The sequence below is a fragment of the Caloenas nicobarica genome, chromosome 6 (genome assembly GCF_036013445.1).
Source record: "Caloenas nicobarica isolate bCalNic1 chromosome 6, bCalNic1.hap1, whole genome shotgun sequence".
In the NCBI taxonomy this organism is placed as follows: Eukaryota; Metazoa; Chordata; class Aves; order Columbiformes; family Columbidae; genus Caloenas; species Caloenas nicobarica.
The window spans coordinates 19,982,159-20,000,029 of NC_088250.1; the positions used below are offsets into that span (position 1 = coordinate 19,982,159).

Consider the following 17,871-nt stretch of genomic DNA (forward strand, 5'->3'; position numbering starts at 1 on the left):
GGTGATCTCGTTTTATTCAATATTTGGATGGAAGATCATCCAGAAATCTTGGACAGCATAAGGAAAAACTGAGCACCTGGCAAATTTTAGACCACAGAAACATTTTGTCAGAAACATTTTTGTCAAAAAACATTTTGTCCCATTTTCATGGCTGAGTTAGGAACAGTAAAAGAGGAAGGATGATTAACGTATACTTCGCTTGATCTTCTAGACTGTCATATCTCTGTTCTGCAATTAGGGACACTTCAAACAAGGTTATCAATATATCAATTGAAATAACACAGACTCTAGAAAACTTTGCAAGTTCTGATATCGTGCTGTCAGGGCAGCCTTTCCCACTCTTACCCTAAGGATCCTGTTGAAGTCCTCCTTGTCTACTCTCAAGAAGTGGCAGTTGTCTTCACGCAGAACAATGGATGCTGCTCTGGGTGCGTCATTCACAAGCGCTAACTTGCCGAAATCATCTCCTTCGTGCAGAGTACATACCACACCCTGCATAGAGCAAAACATTTACATGCAGAAACCCATCATTACTCTGGATTCTATTGTAAGTCCTTGTACAAACACCGGACTTCACAATCAAATACCAAAACAAATCTATTTGGCAGGAAATCAACAGCCCAAATAATGACTAGGAAACAATACTTGATAGCTGGTTATTACTATTACTGAAGAAAAGCAAGAACAGAAAAGAATTGGCTTGTTCTCTGAAATTACATCCAGCCTGAAGGACTCTTCTAGCCCTGCTGAAGACAGAAAGTTGTTGAGCTGTTTGGTTTTTATTTAAAGAGGCCCTAAAAAATAATCTCAGCTTCACAGAAATCACATATAACTCCACATATTCAGCTGGTGTAAATCAGCAGTGCTCTGTTTACTCCAGCCTTTAGTAGCAGAGGATCTGGCCCACTCTGTGATGGAAAAAGGGTAGGTAGCTAAATATGGGTTACTTAGGAACAGACTTAGCACCAGGGCCTCTATGCTAGATTCTGGTGAAATGCTTGGTGTTCAGAAGGGAGGATTATCAGTCACTGAATGAGAAATCAATAGGGAAGCAGATATTTTTAAAGACTAAAGGGATTGCTGTGTACCAAAGTCCAACTTTTTGCCTTGAAGAATTTCTCTCATAAACAGGAAATTTAATAGAGATGCTTTTGAGTCTCTAGCTCAACGAAAAAGAAGAGCTGGCATAAATTTGGGAGGGTTCATCCAACCTGAGAACCACTAGTCACAAAGAGGTACTTCTGTCAGACATGCATCAGAAAAGTTAGTTACAGAAATTTAAGAGAATATGGTGGTAAAGGGACAGAGCAAAAACCCCCATGAGATGCAAGTCTGGCAATTCACCAAATTCCAGCAAATTACTTTGTCCTAAAGATACTGATATAACTCTGCTGAATTATATTCAGAAAGTGTGTAATATATCCTGAAATTATACAGTAATCAACTGGAAGTATAATCAGTGAAACCACTGGATAATTTCTTAATAAAATTACAGTCAATTTGTTTCCTCAGAAAAGCCATTTTGCTCTAAATTAAACTGTATTCCTTCAAAGTTTGCTCTTACAATTCCAATAATAAGAATCATACAAAAAGGCTTCTGAAAACAATACCTTGCCATAAATGACTACATTTACTGATCCCTTTAGGATAATGTACCAAGAAGTACCTTCTTCTCCCTGATTAAATACTATGAAAGAGAGAAAAGATTTTATGGTGAGAATATAGTTATCCAAAATAGAAATGGGTCAGATTCTGCACCAAATAAAATTCAAGGTAAGTCTATTGCAGTCATATTAATGTCTGCCTTGAAAAAGGGCATACTATGATTTTAAAAGCGATTGCTGTCAGATTTTAGAAAACCCCCCACACCCATATAAGCAGTTACTTTATTACACTATATGAAAGTTGCTGTTATTTTCCATGACAATTGCAACAACTGCTTTATCCATACATGGCAGGTTATCAGTTACTAATCAGCACACAGATTTGGATCCCACCAGTAGCACCGCGTTCTAACCAAGTTCTCTAGTGGCTGTAAATTTGACATTCATTTGCTAAAACTCCTCAGTAGAAACAGGTTTAAGAAATCTGACATTTAAAATCCTTTATCTTGTGCAGCAAGATTTTTTAATACGAGGATAATATTAAAATACATCTAAAATGGAGATTGGTCCAACCCAAAATTCTAGATAAAAACACGTCCAAATTGTAGGTGATACATACATCCAAGGATATAAAATTAATTTTGGTACTGTCCCTGCAATCGGAAACAGACTAAGCCAACGCCTATTGCCCCAGATTTGAACACTGAGTGCCAGTCAGGTTTGAAGAGTGCATCCAAGTTTTGCTCTTGTCATTTAGGCATTAAGAATTTAAATGTTCACAGATGAGAAAGAAGATCTGACAGGACTCCATTTACTTACAGACCGTTCCTGCTTTGGGATGTGATTCAAAAATCAGGACACCTGCTAATTCTCGCTTTACCTTAAAATAAAGAGAGAGAAATTATAGTTTTTATATGTATCTTATTCTTCCTGTTGTAGAGAAAGTCACATAATATACCCCAGTTGCTGCTTTCCTTCCTTCTGCACCGTTTAGCGCTCATTCAGGGTCACACAGCCAGACAATGCTCCGCTTCACTTGATGTCCTGTTTCCTACTGGCTGGCTTTACAGAACACAAGCCTCTGCATTTCCTGGCTGCAAATGGCTCAGACAAGAGCATCTTTAAGATACAGGTCTCCAGATCTTCCTTCATACACACACACACATGAAACCATCATTAACAATTAACATGATGGAAAATTTAAAACACTAATAGCTGATCTATTACAGAAGGTAGTGAGCAATTGCCAATTACTCCATGGAGCTCTGTGGTAGTCCTGTTTTTCCCTGAGAAATCAGTGCCTTTCCCCTCACAGACATGAGTCTGGCCACTTCTCTGTGTCACACTGAGGTGCAGCCATCTGGGCCTGCTGAGGCCCCGCTCGGCCTGGCCGCTTCCCAGGCAAGATCACAGAATCACAGAATGTTAGGGATTGGAAGGGACCTCGAAAGATCGTCTAGTCCAATCCCCCTGCCAGAGCAGGAACACCTAGGTGAGGTTACACAGGAAGGCGTCCAGGCGGGTTTTGAATGTCTCCAGAGAAGGAGACTACACAACCTCCCTGGGCAGCCTGTTCCAGTGCTCTGTTACCCTCACTGTGAAGAAGTTTCTTCTCATATTTAAGTGGAACCTCTTGTGTTCCAGTTTGTACCCATTGCCCCTTGTCCTATCATTGGTTGTCACCGAGAAGAGCCTGGCTCCATCCTCGTGACACTCACCCTTTACATATTTATAAACATTAATGAGGTCACCCCTCAGTCTCCTCCAAGCTGAAGAGACCCAGCTCCCTCAGCCTTTCCTCATAAGGGAGATGCTCCACTCCCTTAATCACCTTTGTTGCCCTGCGCTGGACTCTCTCCAGCAGTTCCCTGTCCTTCTTGAACTGAGGGGCCCAGAACTGGACAAGATGTCCAGCCCTCCACCTCTTCCAGGAGCTGGAGGAGGTGACGCTGCCCTTGGTGTCAGCTCCTCCTGGGCTCCGCAGCGCTCTGCTGTGGTTGGCTCTCACCACTGACGGGTGGTAAGAGCCTCTAGTGAGACATCATTTACAACAACTTTTTCTCGCTGCAAACACTGTTAGTGCTACTTTCACACAATAATAGCAGCACCCGGAATCTCAAATTATCCTGAGTTTTCCTGTATGCTTTATGTCTCTCTTCAAAAAACCACAAGTCTCCAGGGACTTGGAGGCCAATTTCCAAGCAGTGGCATTCTTGTTTCCAGAGAACATCAGCTGGTGACAATCCATGTTTCAGAGGTACTACTGTATAACGTAAACATGCCAAGTACAAATCAAAAGCTGGCTCTAACATACATTTAGTAGTAATATTTCACACCATTCTCCCAACTATTTAAATTGAAAAAAAATTTTTGCCATGAAGAAGAACTTGGGGAGGAACTCTCAAATTCTGGACACAATCCAGACTAGAGTGTGGTGACTGTGTCTCCTAAGATGGGTGGACAAATTCAGGCTCTGACGTCCTAAAGGCACCCACCAGACCCCTGCTCAGGCACCAAGCATAAATGTACCACACCGGCCACCTCTCCCGGAACTCCTTCCTGACAGCCAGTGCAAAGCATCCTCTGTTTGTAGTCTGGAGAAGAAGAGGGATAAACAGAGGTATAACTTTTTATTTAGCACACTGACCAGTGAACGCACCCACATGCCTGGTTTTCTACAACAATTAGCTCAAACTCTTTTATAACCTCCGCCTGAAGGCAATGATGCTTTCCTAAGGAAGGGAAATACAATCCCATTAGCAGAGTTCTGCACACTGTAGAGACGGTTCCTATCCTCAGATGTCTTCTCAGTTGTTTCAGACTTTTGCCTCTGCAGTGAAGGAATCCTCCTGATGAAGCCAAGAATTTGGTATAACACCGTATTATGGAATTGTTTTTCATTCATACATTAACTTCACAGGCTTCCCTAGCACAGATTAGTTCGCCACCATGCGACTCGAATTTTATCCATTTTGCTTCCTGCTGCTTGCGGCATATCTAGAAAACTTATTATTTTTGCTTTCAAGTTGATTGACCATTAATCATCTGGTTCATAGGAGCAATGCTGTCTGTTGCTCCTCTGAAGAATTCCTCTAAGCTACTCATGGTTTCTGTGTTCTGTTTTAGTTTAGGCTGGCATTTCCACATTCTTACTAAAAACATGGAATCATCTGCACTTCTTCAAAATGCCAAGTATTTCGTGCAGTTTGTATCATTTGCGATACTTGTTCTATATGCTATTTGCAGTGGACTCTGACCTCAAGTCTGAATTTCTTCTGAGCTGGAAATATTTTGTGTTTCAGCTTTTTTTGTTCTGGGTTATGTATGTAGTCTCAAGAGGGTTCTCCACTCCTTCTCAGTATCTGTCTTGGGTAGTTTCTATTGTTTGATTTGAAAATGTTAATTTCTAGATCTTACTGAAGTCTTTCTTTAAATATTTTTTCCAACATCCCAGAGATGTTGAAGGATTTTGGCTGGCTGTTCTCTTTTAGTTCAGTTACCAACTCTGGATGCATATTCTGTCAGGAAAAACATTGCTCAGACATTATACGCTTGCACAGAGTACTATCTTTCTGTAACGCAGTTTCATAATTAGCTGCATCTGTCCAAGTTATCTGAGAATTATTGAAAATATTAAGAGCTTCCAAATAAGCAATTGTCAAGCATAAATCTGATTTTTGACCAGCTTCCTTTTTCGGAAAGCACCCACATCTTGCTGCTACCAAGTAAAGTACTATTCAGCTTGTTTCAGTTGCCTACACAGTGTGTCAATGATGGTGAAAATTTAAACACTTGCATTCTCTCCATTTCATTTTTTCTTGATTCTGTGCACTGTTCTTGCCCACTCAGAGAGAAGGTGTCTGATGTGAGGTTTCCTTCACTCTAGGACCAAACTCCAACCAGTCAGCACCGCACACTACACCTTTCTGCACGGTGCAATTCCTCCTCCTAATTGGTTCAAGTCAAGACTTCTTATAGTTCAGAAATCAGACATACATTCTGCAAAAATCAGTAGTGCCACTGTCCCAGGTGTCAGATCAGATTGCATGCATCTGATAAGGACTCCCGATGGAGGCACCTGTGCAAAATGAGTGAGGTAGGGGCTGTGGAGAAACACATGAAGATAATTATATCTGATATCCAAAAGACAACCTACATCTGCATAGTGACTGGGTGGTCCTCACAGGTAGGAATAACTTCTTTTCATGGAAAGCATAAATGGAAACGGTTGTCAGCACTTCAATTCCAATAAAGCACCAGAAGTCAAAATTCAACCTCCCTTTTGGTGATGAGCTATATTTTTTAAAATACTTACTGTGGTAGAAAGATGAGATAAGGCCTTAATGTGAAGAAGTTCTTCATATATAATTTCTAAGTCGTCTACAGTTCTCTGGCCAGGTCTACAGAGGGAAGATAAAAAAAGACAGCAAAATGCAATAAATGCCCAAAATAAATGCTTCAGAGAAGTACAAAAGAACACAAAATGCTGCTGTATTGTCTACTGAAGGGTACATCCTCACTAAGCTGGGACTGAACGATGGTTCTGGCCGGAGGACTGAAGCACACAAAGGATGGAAGCACTATGAAACCACCTGAACGACACCGAGCAGCAGCCATGGCAACCACCTTAGAGAGATCCTGATTAGGCAGCTGTCCTGGTGAAGTCAAGTGTTCTATACATAAAATGGTCAGATAAATCAGAAATGGTACATAAAGATCACTTCCTTTCAAAAGGACTCCTGAGTATGGGACTGGCACTATTTTCCACATGTGGCACTAATTAGTTGCAGCAAACAGGGAAGAGCAGTGGTTTGTAAAGGAGCACGTGAATTGCTGCTGAACAACTGGCAGAGGCAGCATTGCACCTGGGAGGACAGAAAATGACTGCGACAGTTAACGCTGAGTGCTGTTGTTTGGCCACAAAGGTAAGTAAGAACCACTCAGTAGTTTCAACTTCACTGAAAAGTACAAGGAGCCATCATTAATGAAAAGCATGCATTGATGAAGGAATGAGGCTGCCACTGTGACTGAAATAACTGCATTTCTGTAGTGCACACACCGGAAAATTTTGTGGTTGCTACAAAAGGACACAAATACTGAGAACTGCAGTGGGTCAGCGGTGCTTTGGAGTATCTATTAATAATAAACAGCACCTATGAGAAGAAATTGTAGGAGCTTGTAACTCCTAAACTTTTTCCCACTCACAAGATTCTCTTCAGTTAAAGTGTCTAATACAACTTTATTTTCTACAAGGACAAATTCTACTGCGATACAATTTCAGACTGCATTGGAGTTACATACACACAGAAAAAATCCTTTAAACCATTATCCCAAGTTACTTTTATAGGGCTGAGTCCTTTCAAACAATGTGGTTTAGATTCGTGAAAAGCAGAATTTAGGAATTAAATCAATGGGCCAAGAACAGAAGAAAAAAGCAACTTGAGTCATAAGAAGGGAGAGAGGATAATTTTAAGATGTGAAGAAATGGGATACAGGAAGCCCAGTCCAGGGGCAGGAGTTGCCAAGGAGAATGTTCACATGCTCGCATGGAGAACAGGCTGGTGCTCCAAACCCCGCTGTCTGCAATGTGCATTGTCAAAAGAATTAACAGCACAGTTCAATCTTTGGACAGCCCAGAAACAAATGTCACAATGAACCTTTCTGAGAGAAGTTTTCTACCTAAAATGTCAGTATTACAGGAGATTCTAGCATCTGGAGGATCAGAAAATTCATATAAACAAATATACTGCTCTATAGGTTTTCTGCCTCAACAACTCCTGGTTCAACAGTCTGTCTAAATCATATGTGAGGTAGAGGAAATACCCAGCAATTGTGTCACTCTGGAGTTATACTGCATCTTTCTGCAAAAAAGAAGATGGAGACTTCTTTTGGATGAAGGTAGTACGAACAAGTCATAGAAAACATTAGGACAACTGACATCATCTCTGCTAAGCAAGTGATATTTTTCATCTGTTCTTCACTTACCAATGACATGCATTTATTATTAGTCAGATTAAAGACCAATTTACACAAAAATGTGTTAGATGAAATTATTCTTTTCTCATACAGAATGGAATAAACTGTTAAGGGAGAAACAAAAATTGGTTTGGTACTGCTATGCCCTCTAGTGACTCAAAATACTCTTTACTATTTCTAAATCTGGCTTGAAATTATAAAACTCATAATGATTTACGGGGGGCACTAGCAGTTTAATTACGTGCTTGCAAAACCAGCATATCTTGGAAAACACAGTGTAACCAATTAACAAATTTCTACATGAACTTAAAATATATATGATGTCTTATACTATATAAGATCTCTATCAAGACAAAAGGATACACTCTTCTTTCAGTATGTCCATTTACCTCCTGTGTTAGCATACTGGGAGGATTGGCAATCTACAGTGGATGTACCCAGTCTTTACTTCTGCTTCTGCAGATGTCACATGGAGAGATATTAGGCATCTCTGCTTCTGTAAAACCTGTGTGGTGACCCACTGATGTTGATTTGTAGGATCCTGCTGTGTAAAGACCTAGTTTCTGCAGGGGACATATTCTAACAGCAATAGCTGGTTATAGACAGGATAATAAATGGAATAGGTAGAGAAAGAGGCTACACATTAATGGACAGGAGAAGTCGAGTGATATTAAGTGATCAATAAAAACTGTTCAGTGTTTGGAGAATTTATCAAGGTCAGAGACATTGAGCTTCTCTGTGACTAGGATGTTGACAATAACATAGTACTTTGCCACAGATAAACCACGTATGGACAAGCAAGATCATTGATTATTTTTATTACACAGCTAACCAGAAAATTCTCAGATAATAAGAACAAGGAAAAAGATCAGAGACCCTATAACATTATGATTATATGTCAAATAAGGATATATTTCCAGAGTACAAATTTTGTCTTCAAGTACCATGAAGAATATACAGGAGACACGAATAATTTTATCCACTACCTGTGTCTGAGTGCAAGAGTGAATGCATGTTCACTTACTCTAGCATGGAAGCTAATTATGTAATCTTTGTACCCGAATCAGCGCTCCTCGATTAACACCATAAATACCATTTACCACATATGATACCCATAAGCGTCAATGAATTGATATGTGGAAAGATAACCTGTATTTCTTGTCCCAGAAATAACACGTGGTTTATTAAATGTCGTTGGCAGGAAGCTCTACCAAGGACTGTAGAACTTAATACTGTCTTTATGGAGAAATCCAGTGTGGTTCTTACTACTGACAGCCGGGTGGAATATCTAAATAAAAAATTTTAATAACGAGAGAATAAATAGATCTTGCTTAATTTTTACAGGACTTTCAGAAGCTATAAATTCTTAACAATAATTAAATTTTTATTTTATTTTATATATGTATGTAATGTTGTTTACCATGCTCAGATTTGTTTTCACTTCCTCTCCCTTGCATCCTGTCAAGCTTAACTTCTGCAAGTGACACTAAAATTTGTTTAATGATCACATGTTGCATCAAATACTCTTTGTAGTGAAAAAAAAAAATTTGCTGAGTGAAGTCACCAAGCATATGTAACACAGATTTATGGTTTCAGTCATATTGCTAACTTGCAGTAGCTTGGAGTATTAAAAAAGAATATAATCCATACAATCATCTGAGTTAAATACTGTTGTCTGATGAATACCATTCTCCCTTTAAAGACTCCTGTTACTATTGTGTTTAGCTTTGTATTATAGCATCCTATTTAATCAGGATTTCCTATCAAGTTAGCTATATCCGAACACTACTAAAATAAAATAAAAATAACTGGAAAAATGTTTTCAGGATTTATTTTCATACTGAAGGACTTGAAACACTTGTAAGGAAGAGCTGTGTTAGCTCTACAATATTTTTTTCCAGGGGCTTGCTCAGGATCTGCACCTGTGCTCCAGGTATTATAAGAAGCAAAGAGCTGTGTTTGCTACTTCACAAAAAGCTGTTTTCACATTCACAGTGTATGTGTTTCCAAAGAAAAAAAAAAACAACCAATAGCAACAAGAGCCTGCCAAAAATTTCCCCGAGCTCTATTCTGTTTTTTAAACTATAGAACATTCTTTCACAGTTTGACAGTTAAAATGCTGCAGTTAATGTAATAAACAGAGAATTTTTTAAGTCGGCTGTCAAAACAAGTGACACTTTTTGCTAGAGATTTTCAGATTTGAACAATAGAAAGTACCTTTCAAAGCAACAGCTTCATTATACAATCAAATTCTCAAAGTAATCTTCTCATCAAAGAATATTGTCTTATTTCTTTCAGGGTAATTATGTGAGTTCTGCAACCTCTCCAGAAATGGTGACTATTATAAAATGCAGCTGTGTTGGTTTGAAAATTGTGGGTCCTGCTCAGGTCAGCTAGAGCCAGCGTCTCTGAAGCCCTGGCAATTCCTTGAACTTCTGGCAGCTGTAACAGTGTCTAGTCAAAACTAGCACGGCCTCCGAGAGTTCACGGAGATTTTAACAGCTTTGATACAGCTAAGCCCATGGTGGATTTTCAACTAACAAAATCATAACATACGTAAACTGAATAGTAGAGCAGTAGTTAATATGGTGCCTGACAGAACAAGCTAGTTTCCATGAGCAAAGGGCAGCAAAAATAAGCACTTTCAGCCACAGAGATAGGGAAAAATGTCAGACAGCTGTCAGTCTTGAGAAAACTTCTTTCCCCTCTCACTGTATTGCATGAAAAATCTCCTATGAATATTCTTTTGGGTGATTCTGTGCAAGTGATGACACGGGAGAGCAGTACTTTCACAGCATCATTCCAGCCTTTCAGCTCTCTGCAAGTAGTGTGGATGATCATCAACACTGATCCTGCCACTGTAAACTTACACTGCCTGCTCTCAAAGTCATGATGGAAAGCAAATGCGGTAGGGCAGCCAAAAATCCCAAGAGCCTAAGGGGACAATTTCCCAGAGCCAACCTACTCAGTCAGCCTGGGGCACAGGGGACAGCGCAGAGGTGCAGAGTCACAGCACACACAGCGCTGCTCACTGGCGCCTAATGACTGGCATCTGCTTGTGGGTGCAAGAAGCCCTCTTTCGCATCTCTGTGAGGACAAAGCATCTCACTTCCCTGACACCAGAAGGGTTTATGGAGGCATCTTGCTTCCAGTCTGGTTTGTCTATGTATTTTGTGTAACGGGGAGTGAGAGCTCCTTTGGTTGTGGTTGACTAGACCTCTAATAAACAGAGGAAAGGGAATTCATACTTTAAAACCATTCCTACAGGGTAGTGTTACCTATTTTTTATAAGTGCATATATGTGACGGCACTTTTTGAAATTCAATGCTTTTAGCAAGATATTTGGAAAAGTGCTGTCTAAATGAGCTTATGATCTAAATAGACAACACGGGGCAAGAATGGAGCAGGGAAAGGACAGAGAAAGAAACAGAATAGGAGCAACCACTTGTGTCAAGTGGATTCAAAACATTTTTAGCATAAAAAAAATGTTCTCACACCATAGGCAGAGCCCAATCCTGTCCCATAGCAAAGACAAACTTTGCCAATGGCCTCAGAGGAGCAGGATGCAGCTTTGCGTACTCATCTTTCCCGAACTGACCCTTACAACTAAATCTTCAGTGAAGATGACATTAAACAGTTCATTATTCTCAGTGTGCTTAATTAGCAGTAAAATATGTCTTCAGTGGCCTCCAAACACTACCTGCATGTCCTGGGTTCAGCTGGGATGGACTCAATTTTCACAGGAAGCTGGGAGGGGACACAGTCAGGACAGCCAACCCAAAGTAGTCAAAGGGATATTCCGTACTGCAGGAGGTCATGCTCTGTATATAAACAGGGGAAGTTGCCCAGGGGAGGGAATTGCTGCACAGGAGCTGGCTTGGGCATCAGTGGGTGGTGGGCAATTGCATTTTGTATTCCTTGCTTGTATATCCTTTTATTTTTATTACCGTTTTTATCTCTTCCTTTGCTGTCCTGTTAAACTGTTTTATCCCAACCCACAAGTTTTACCTTTTTTTTCCCCTCTGATTCTCCTTCCTTTCTCGCTGGGGAGGCAAGGACTGAGCGACCAGCCATGTGGTACTTAGTTGCCAGCTGGAGCTAAACTGTGACACTGCATAATGAAGAGGTTGCCTTCAATGGAGGGTCAAATAGAGTTTATACTGGTTGCTCTGAAGTCACTATAAAGCTGCCTGTAAAAAAGGCCTTTAGCACAGTTTTCAGTGTGACCAGAATGTACTGCTGAAACAATGGTTAGCCAACCGATGAGTGAGAGGACATGATCTGATAGCTATGAAAAGGTTAGGCAGATATCCTCTGTGGTCTAGGTACAGAAAGCTTTTTTTTTTTGGTGTATCGATTTTGTAACAGTAAGAATGGATAAGTAAACCCATAGAGCCACATTTCACACCTTGCTAGCAAATGACAACAGGCCAAGTCCAGCCTATCTTAATTCAATAAAGTTCTACCAAGGATGAACCTAATTAATGGCTGGCACTGTCAACTGTAATTGAAAGGTACCTGCTGTGCTACTGTCCTACCACTCCACCCGCTCACAACGACTGAAAGCAGCATAGTTAATTGAATGGTGCATCTACACAGAGTGTTAATGGAGCAGGACTCTTCTATTACCTGCAACTTACTTTTGGGGAGACTTGCAAATGAAATAAAAATTCATAATGCAGCATTTTCCTCAAGGTGAATATGATGGCATTCACAGCCTTTGATGGTTATTCTCAACACACAGTTCAACTTAAAAGCATTAATAAGGACTGCAAATGACTTAATATGGACTTTAAAACTTTAGAGGTTAAACAAACTGGCACTCAAGTGAAATAACTGGCCAAAGGATGCCTGGCAATAAATGTAGATTTCTCTTGTTTCCATGTCACAAGGAAGGCCCATGTTTAATATTAACTTATTAATCTGCTTACGGTTTTCTGAGAATCATCCTCATATGAGCATCTGGCCCAATCTGAGACAGAAGCAGCATAGTGTCCTGTAGCTCCTCATCACACTCCTTTTTCTCTTCCTCGGTTGGCAAAGGGGCGTCTTCATGCTCATCATCCAAAAATCGATAAAATAAGTATTTGTCTTGAAAGTGGTGCTCCTGATCCACTGAAAACAATATAAAATATCAAACACTAAGCTCTCTTCATTGAAGTTAACCTTGTGGAAATCTGTGCAGCATTGTATATGTCACAGATATATTGGTTAAGAAGGAAAAGAAATCTAAGGAGAAACTGCAAGAGTATGAGATACATATTTCTCACATATGTCCACATTATGTCGCTTGAAGAGTACACTTTGAAATTGTGTACTACACTTTACAAAAGGCTTCAATATATGTGTGTTGTGGATATGTATACATACGTGTGTGCAGATGTGTATGTTTTTTTTCTTATTAGATCTGGTTTTGTTCTTGTTTCAAACCACTTCATTTAAGCAAACAATTCACGCTGAGGGAAACAGTTACATCAGGAATTTCTAAGACATGTTCTCTAGCATGAACACTTTCTCCTATATGTTTCAGACAGGGCTAAAGGATAACGAAAGCATCTAAACTCTTCCTGATGTACCAGAAATGTACATCATCAAGATATCCTGGGCAAGTTCATCATGGGCAAGTTCATTGACCTGTGTACTGGTAGAAGAACTTAATGGACAGACTACCAAGAGAAAACTTCTAAAGAGAGGCTGTGATATGGTGAAGGACAAACTCTTGGCCTTCCAAGCAAGTCAGAGTGATGTGTTGAGCTAGATACTGTGACGCAGTTTGCAACAGCTTGCCCCTGGGAGTTCAAGGGAATATTTGGCAGGAATTAAAGCTAGAGCCCTTAGAGTAAGGAAGCAGTGGAAACAATCTGCCTTCTCAGTGTGGAAATTTCTCTGTGGGATATGGGAAGCACAACAAAGGATAAATGGAAGTGTACTATAATACAACTGTTCTTCTGAACTTAATAAAACTGTATGTGCGAAGCTTCAATAGTAATATTACTTTGGAAAGCTACCCTTTTGGGGGCTAGAATATCCTGTTACCAAGTAAATCCTGCCAAATGGAAACTGAAAGTCAATGTAAAGTACAGTCAGATAACTAAGAAAATCCCAGGTCTCTGTACTGGAATACTTGGAGTGCTGAATTTGGGAACATTTCCAAAACCATTGAAAATTATTCCAAAACTATGGATCTGAGCAAATACAAACACTCATGTTCACTTCCAAATGCTGCATAGCTTTGATGAACATCAGTTTTGTGTACAGTAATACACCTCTTGGTTTTGGCCTGAGTGCTATACAGCTCTTGCAATAAAATCACAAGCTAGTGTACTCCTAAGTATAATTAGAGTTATTATAAATTATTCATTTACTTTTCAATATTCTCATAAGTTGAAAAGGTATAACTGGTAGCAAGATTCATGTAATACTGAGGTTGCTCTGCAGCATTTATTTTGGACTCATGATCCCTTTCTTTTTCATGAAAGAAACCTACAGAGGCACTGATGCCACAAACTTCCCATGTTTTAGTCAAGATGGTGATTTTCATTATCTTACCATGGTTAAGAACACCTTCTTCCAGCAATACTTGCCACATGCCAACAGCCTGGCTTCGTGAATGGACACAAGGACTTTGCTGCATCATCCAGTCAACTAACTCTGTCCCCACACAGCATTGCCTGAAGGATGAATAAATAGAGAGAAATGAAAAGGGAGCTAGCCAAGAGAGAGATCACAGTGTCTGCCAAGAACAGTGACATCTTAAAACCTTAGTCCAATCTTCCTACAGACAATACAATGCTACCACACCTACGGATATATGCTTGAAATGCCAGTGAAGGTGTTCAGTGTTGAGAGCATCACCTCAGCAGAACAACAAGGGTTTTGTGAAATGCAAAGTTCAGAGGGTCAGAGTGAGCCTGTGCCACCTGGTACAAAACCTGTTGCACCAGGGCAACAACCTCCAGCCTAGATTTCTAAGGAAACTTTCTCTGTATACCATGGGATAGAAAAAGCCTCCTATTTTTCAGAATCCTGCATGAAATCAATCATCTAACACTGTAAAAGCTTTGCCAATGAGAACAGCCTCCACAGGAAGAGTGGTATGAGTATGTTCCTCCATTTGTAACCAGACTCCAGCCACATTATATGTGGGGACATTGGTTTGTAAGTCTGCAGGGTTTCTGAGGCGCTCTCATGCTGGTGCTGGTCACTTCGCAGCTCCTGAATGACCCAGAGGCAGACAACAGCAGGCCTGAAGTTCTGGAGAATGCCTGAAGAGGAGGGGGGCGAAACCAAAAAGCCACATGGTCACTAAAGAAAATTCTCTGTCATAACACTCCCTAGGTCAGCAGAAGTAAATATGCAATGTAACCACACGGAGATCAGAGAGGGAGCTGGCCAGTCCTGCTAGACAGGTTGTCGTGGCTCCACTTTCCATGCATCACTTTCAGACCCCAAGGAAATAGATAATACTGAAATTGCTGAAATTTACCTTAAATAATGCTTTCACTTAAAATCTCATTTTGATGATAAAACTTTCCCTCACCTGGATCCAATCTAAATTTGGACATTCCATACTTAAAAACCCAAGGACAGAACAGTAAGAGTTTTTTCTCAGTTATGTATAAAATCGTGTAGTTGTTTGGACCAGCATTGGTCTTCATTTATCAGACATGTTCTTTTGTTCTTCTAGAACCACGAGCAATGTCATATCATGGTACATTCCAGCTCACCTCACAAGCTCCAAATACCTTGCAACATATTGAATACATTTTGGACTGAAATATGGAAAATCAATGCACTTACCTCAAAAGCCAATCAGCAACATATTGATTTACTCTTTAGAAAAAGACATACTCAGATATTTGAAACCATATTTTATTTAAATATACTCTGAATAATGCATTAGGTATTTGATTTAAACTTTAGACACTAAAACAAGTTGATTGGTTCTTAAGCCAATAGTAGATAGATCCTGACTCCTTGAAGTCTGATGCTTTTTCTACAATTGCCATTGTTATCCCACTTCAGCAAGACAGTGCTGCCACCAGCAGGAAGATAAGAAAGCCTGGCAATACACTGAAAAAAAATTAATTTTAAATAGAGCAGAAAATCTGCATAAGGAATGTTCCTCACCAGGTGAATTTTCAGAACTCCGCACTGAGCAACACCGCTGTAGCAATCAGTACAGTAACATAATATATTAATGAGCTTTCCTATTATCTCTTACTGATATATTAAGAGAACAGAATCTACATTTTAACTTGATATTGCACACAATATTCCAGCTAACTATGCTATTAACTTTGGAAGAGTTTTTGTAAGTGAATGCTCTGTTCACAATCATGGACTCAATTTCCAGTCAAATTACTTCAGAAAAGATTTACCAGGCCCATTAAAAACTGCATAACATCCAGATTCAAACAGCTTCACAGAATAATTTCAGACCTTTTGAGACCTGCAAGTATGGTAAGGCATAAATCACAAATCAGAGGATGGCATAAAAATTCAGAGACCTCTATACAATCAGCTCACACACCTGTAAGTCTTCAGATGGTATTTACGATCTCTTATCATGTGAGGAGCTCGGGACAGAATTGTATTCCGCAAAATCTTTCCAGCTCTGAGGATCTTTTCTGAAGGAACCTTGGTGATCATAGAGAAAAAAAGGGACCAAGACACACAGATTTAAAAATTTCTGCAATCTCTATACTGCCTTCTGCAAAACAAAACACAAGTTCTCTTTTCCCTAAATTGAAAGTCCTTGCACAGATGCTTGCTTTTGCAGAGCAATGTAGTATATATTTGGGATTTAAAGTTTCGCATAGTTATCACATCTAACAGCATCACTTCAGCTGATACGTATCACACCATTGGAAATAGGAATTATTTCCATTTGTCTAACAGCCTGGCTCTACAGCACATCTATGTCCTATTACCTGTGTAATGGTTTTAGTAGGACGATGTGGGATGTGAGGTTCAATAGGAGGTGTCTGAAAAATAAAATGAAATTAAATACATTTTTAAAGGTTGAGCAGTAAAATAAAATAAAGGCTAAAATAAAAAAAATTAACAATGAAGTTGTAAAAAAAAATAATGGTGTTTAAGTCCAAGCTCTGTTCAGGTGACATGAGTAGAAAAAGCTCTCTGAAGGCATCCTGAAGACAAACTTGGCTCTTAATGCTACTCAGCATTAAAACAGTGACATGACATGTGAAGATGAATAAGAAATACATGTTAAATTCGCCAAAGTACTAATGAAGTGTGCAACGGCCAAACATCACACCAGATCTGGCGCTACGCGGACACAGCCAGCACGTCTGCTTGCTGCTCCTGACCCGCTGTGGGCACAATCGCCTTCCTCCCCGGGCGGCTGCGCCTGTGCCTGCTGCTCCGTCTCCACCACGGAAACCCTCTCCTCCTTTGGCACATCTTTCTGTTCAGCTCTCCTCTCCCTTAGAGGAGCTCCTTTTACAAAGGAGCTGGTGACGGAAAAAGATTAAAGCAGGTGACTTGGTTCTGCAAAGGGAAGAGTGAAAGGGAAGGGTATTGGGGCTCTACAAGAGGGAAACAGAGAAGGCGATGATGGAAATGGGAAAACAGGCATGTAATGAACAGGTGAGAGGGGAGAGAAGCAGCACATGGCGCAACACAAGGGAAAAAGGAAAGCAGAGGGTTAAAGGACTGTTGAAATGGAGACAAAGGAGAACAAAACCAAACTTCAACAGCCACCTCAGAATGACGGGAAGACATTTTGCTTTGTGGTGACTGGTAGTTAACAGAATGGACCAAATTTAGTCCCAGTGTGAAACGTCAGAAGACACGACACGAGGGCTGACTTTGGCCAGCTTTGTGGGGTTGCTGACAGGGTAGATCATCCCAAACACAGAGGTGCCCCGCAAGGGCAAGACCTTGCACCTCGGCCCATGGCAGCCACAACTCCTGTACACCCGTACAGCCAGGTGGGAAGTATGGCAAAAAACATACTACTGGGTTACCAGGTATCAGTTTTCTTAAGCTGGACACCTGTTCCTTGGCCCCCACAGGATTTTAATGATGTGACAAAGTCCATGTAGTAATCAAATAGTGCTAGGAGCTACAAATGTACCAGGAGAATACAGGTCAGCTGGGAAGGGGAAAATGAGGAAAACACATGACAGAAAACAATAAAGATAATCTTAACAGAGAGGGCTGTACATGGAAACCAATGCAAATGGTTTTTCACTTCTACTCATACCTTACAAGAAGTTTCTGAAAAAAAATTTGGATTCCTGATTTTTCTCATTAATAAGTCACC

At 40.2% G+C, this 17,871-nt stretch overlaps 1 protein-coding gene across 3 annotated transcripts in view; it reads right to left on the reverse strand.

The window, feature by feature from the left end:
- The window catches only part of RAPGEF4 (Rap guanine nucleotide exchange factor 4), a 150,200-nt gene that overhangs the window by 39,362 nt on the left and 92,967 nt on the right, over positions 1-17,871 (reverse strand). For 2 of the 3 annotated variants that reach the window (XM_065637504.1, XM_065637506.1), the window contains exons 7-14: positions 16,514-16,567; positions 16,114-16,220; positions 14,130-14,251; positions 12,512-12,695; positions 5,920-6,004; positions 2,424-2,484; positions 1,611-1,687; positions 346-492 (exon numbers count right to left, since the gene is read on the reverse strand). In XM_065637504.1, coding sequence (XP_065493576.1) covers positions 346-492; positions 1,611-1,687; positions 2,424-2,484; positions 5,920-6,004; positions 12,512-12,695; positions 14,130-14,251; positions 16,114-16,220; positions 16,514-16,567 — 837 coding nt within the window. The remainder of the gene's footprint in view (positions 1-345; positions 493-1,610; positions 1,688-2,423; positions 2,485-5,919; positions 6,005-12,511; positions 12,696-14,129; positions 14,252-16,113; positions 16,221-16,513; positions 16,568-17,871) is intronic. The other variant, XM_065637505.1, reaches the window with a different exon arrangement.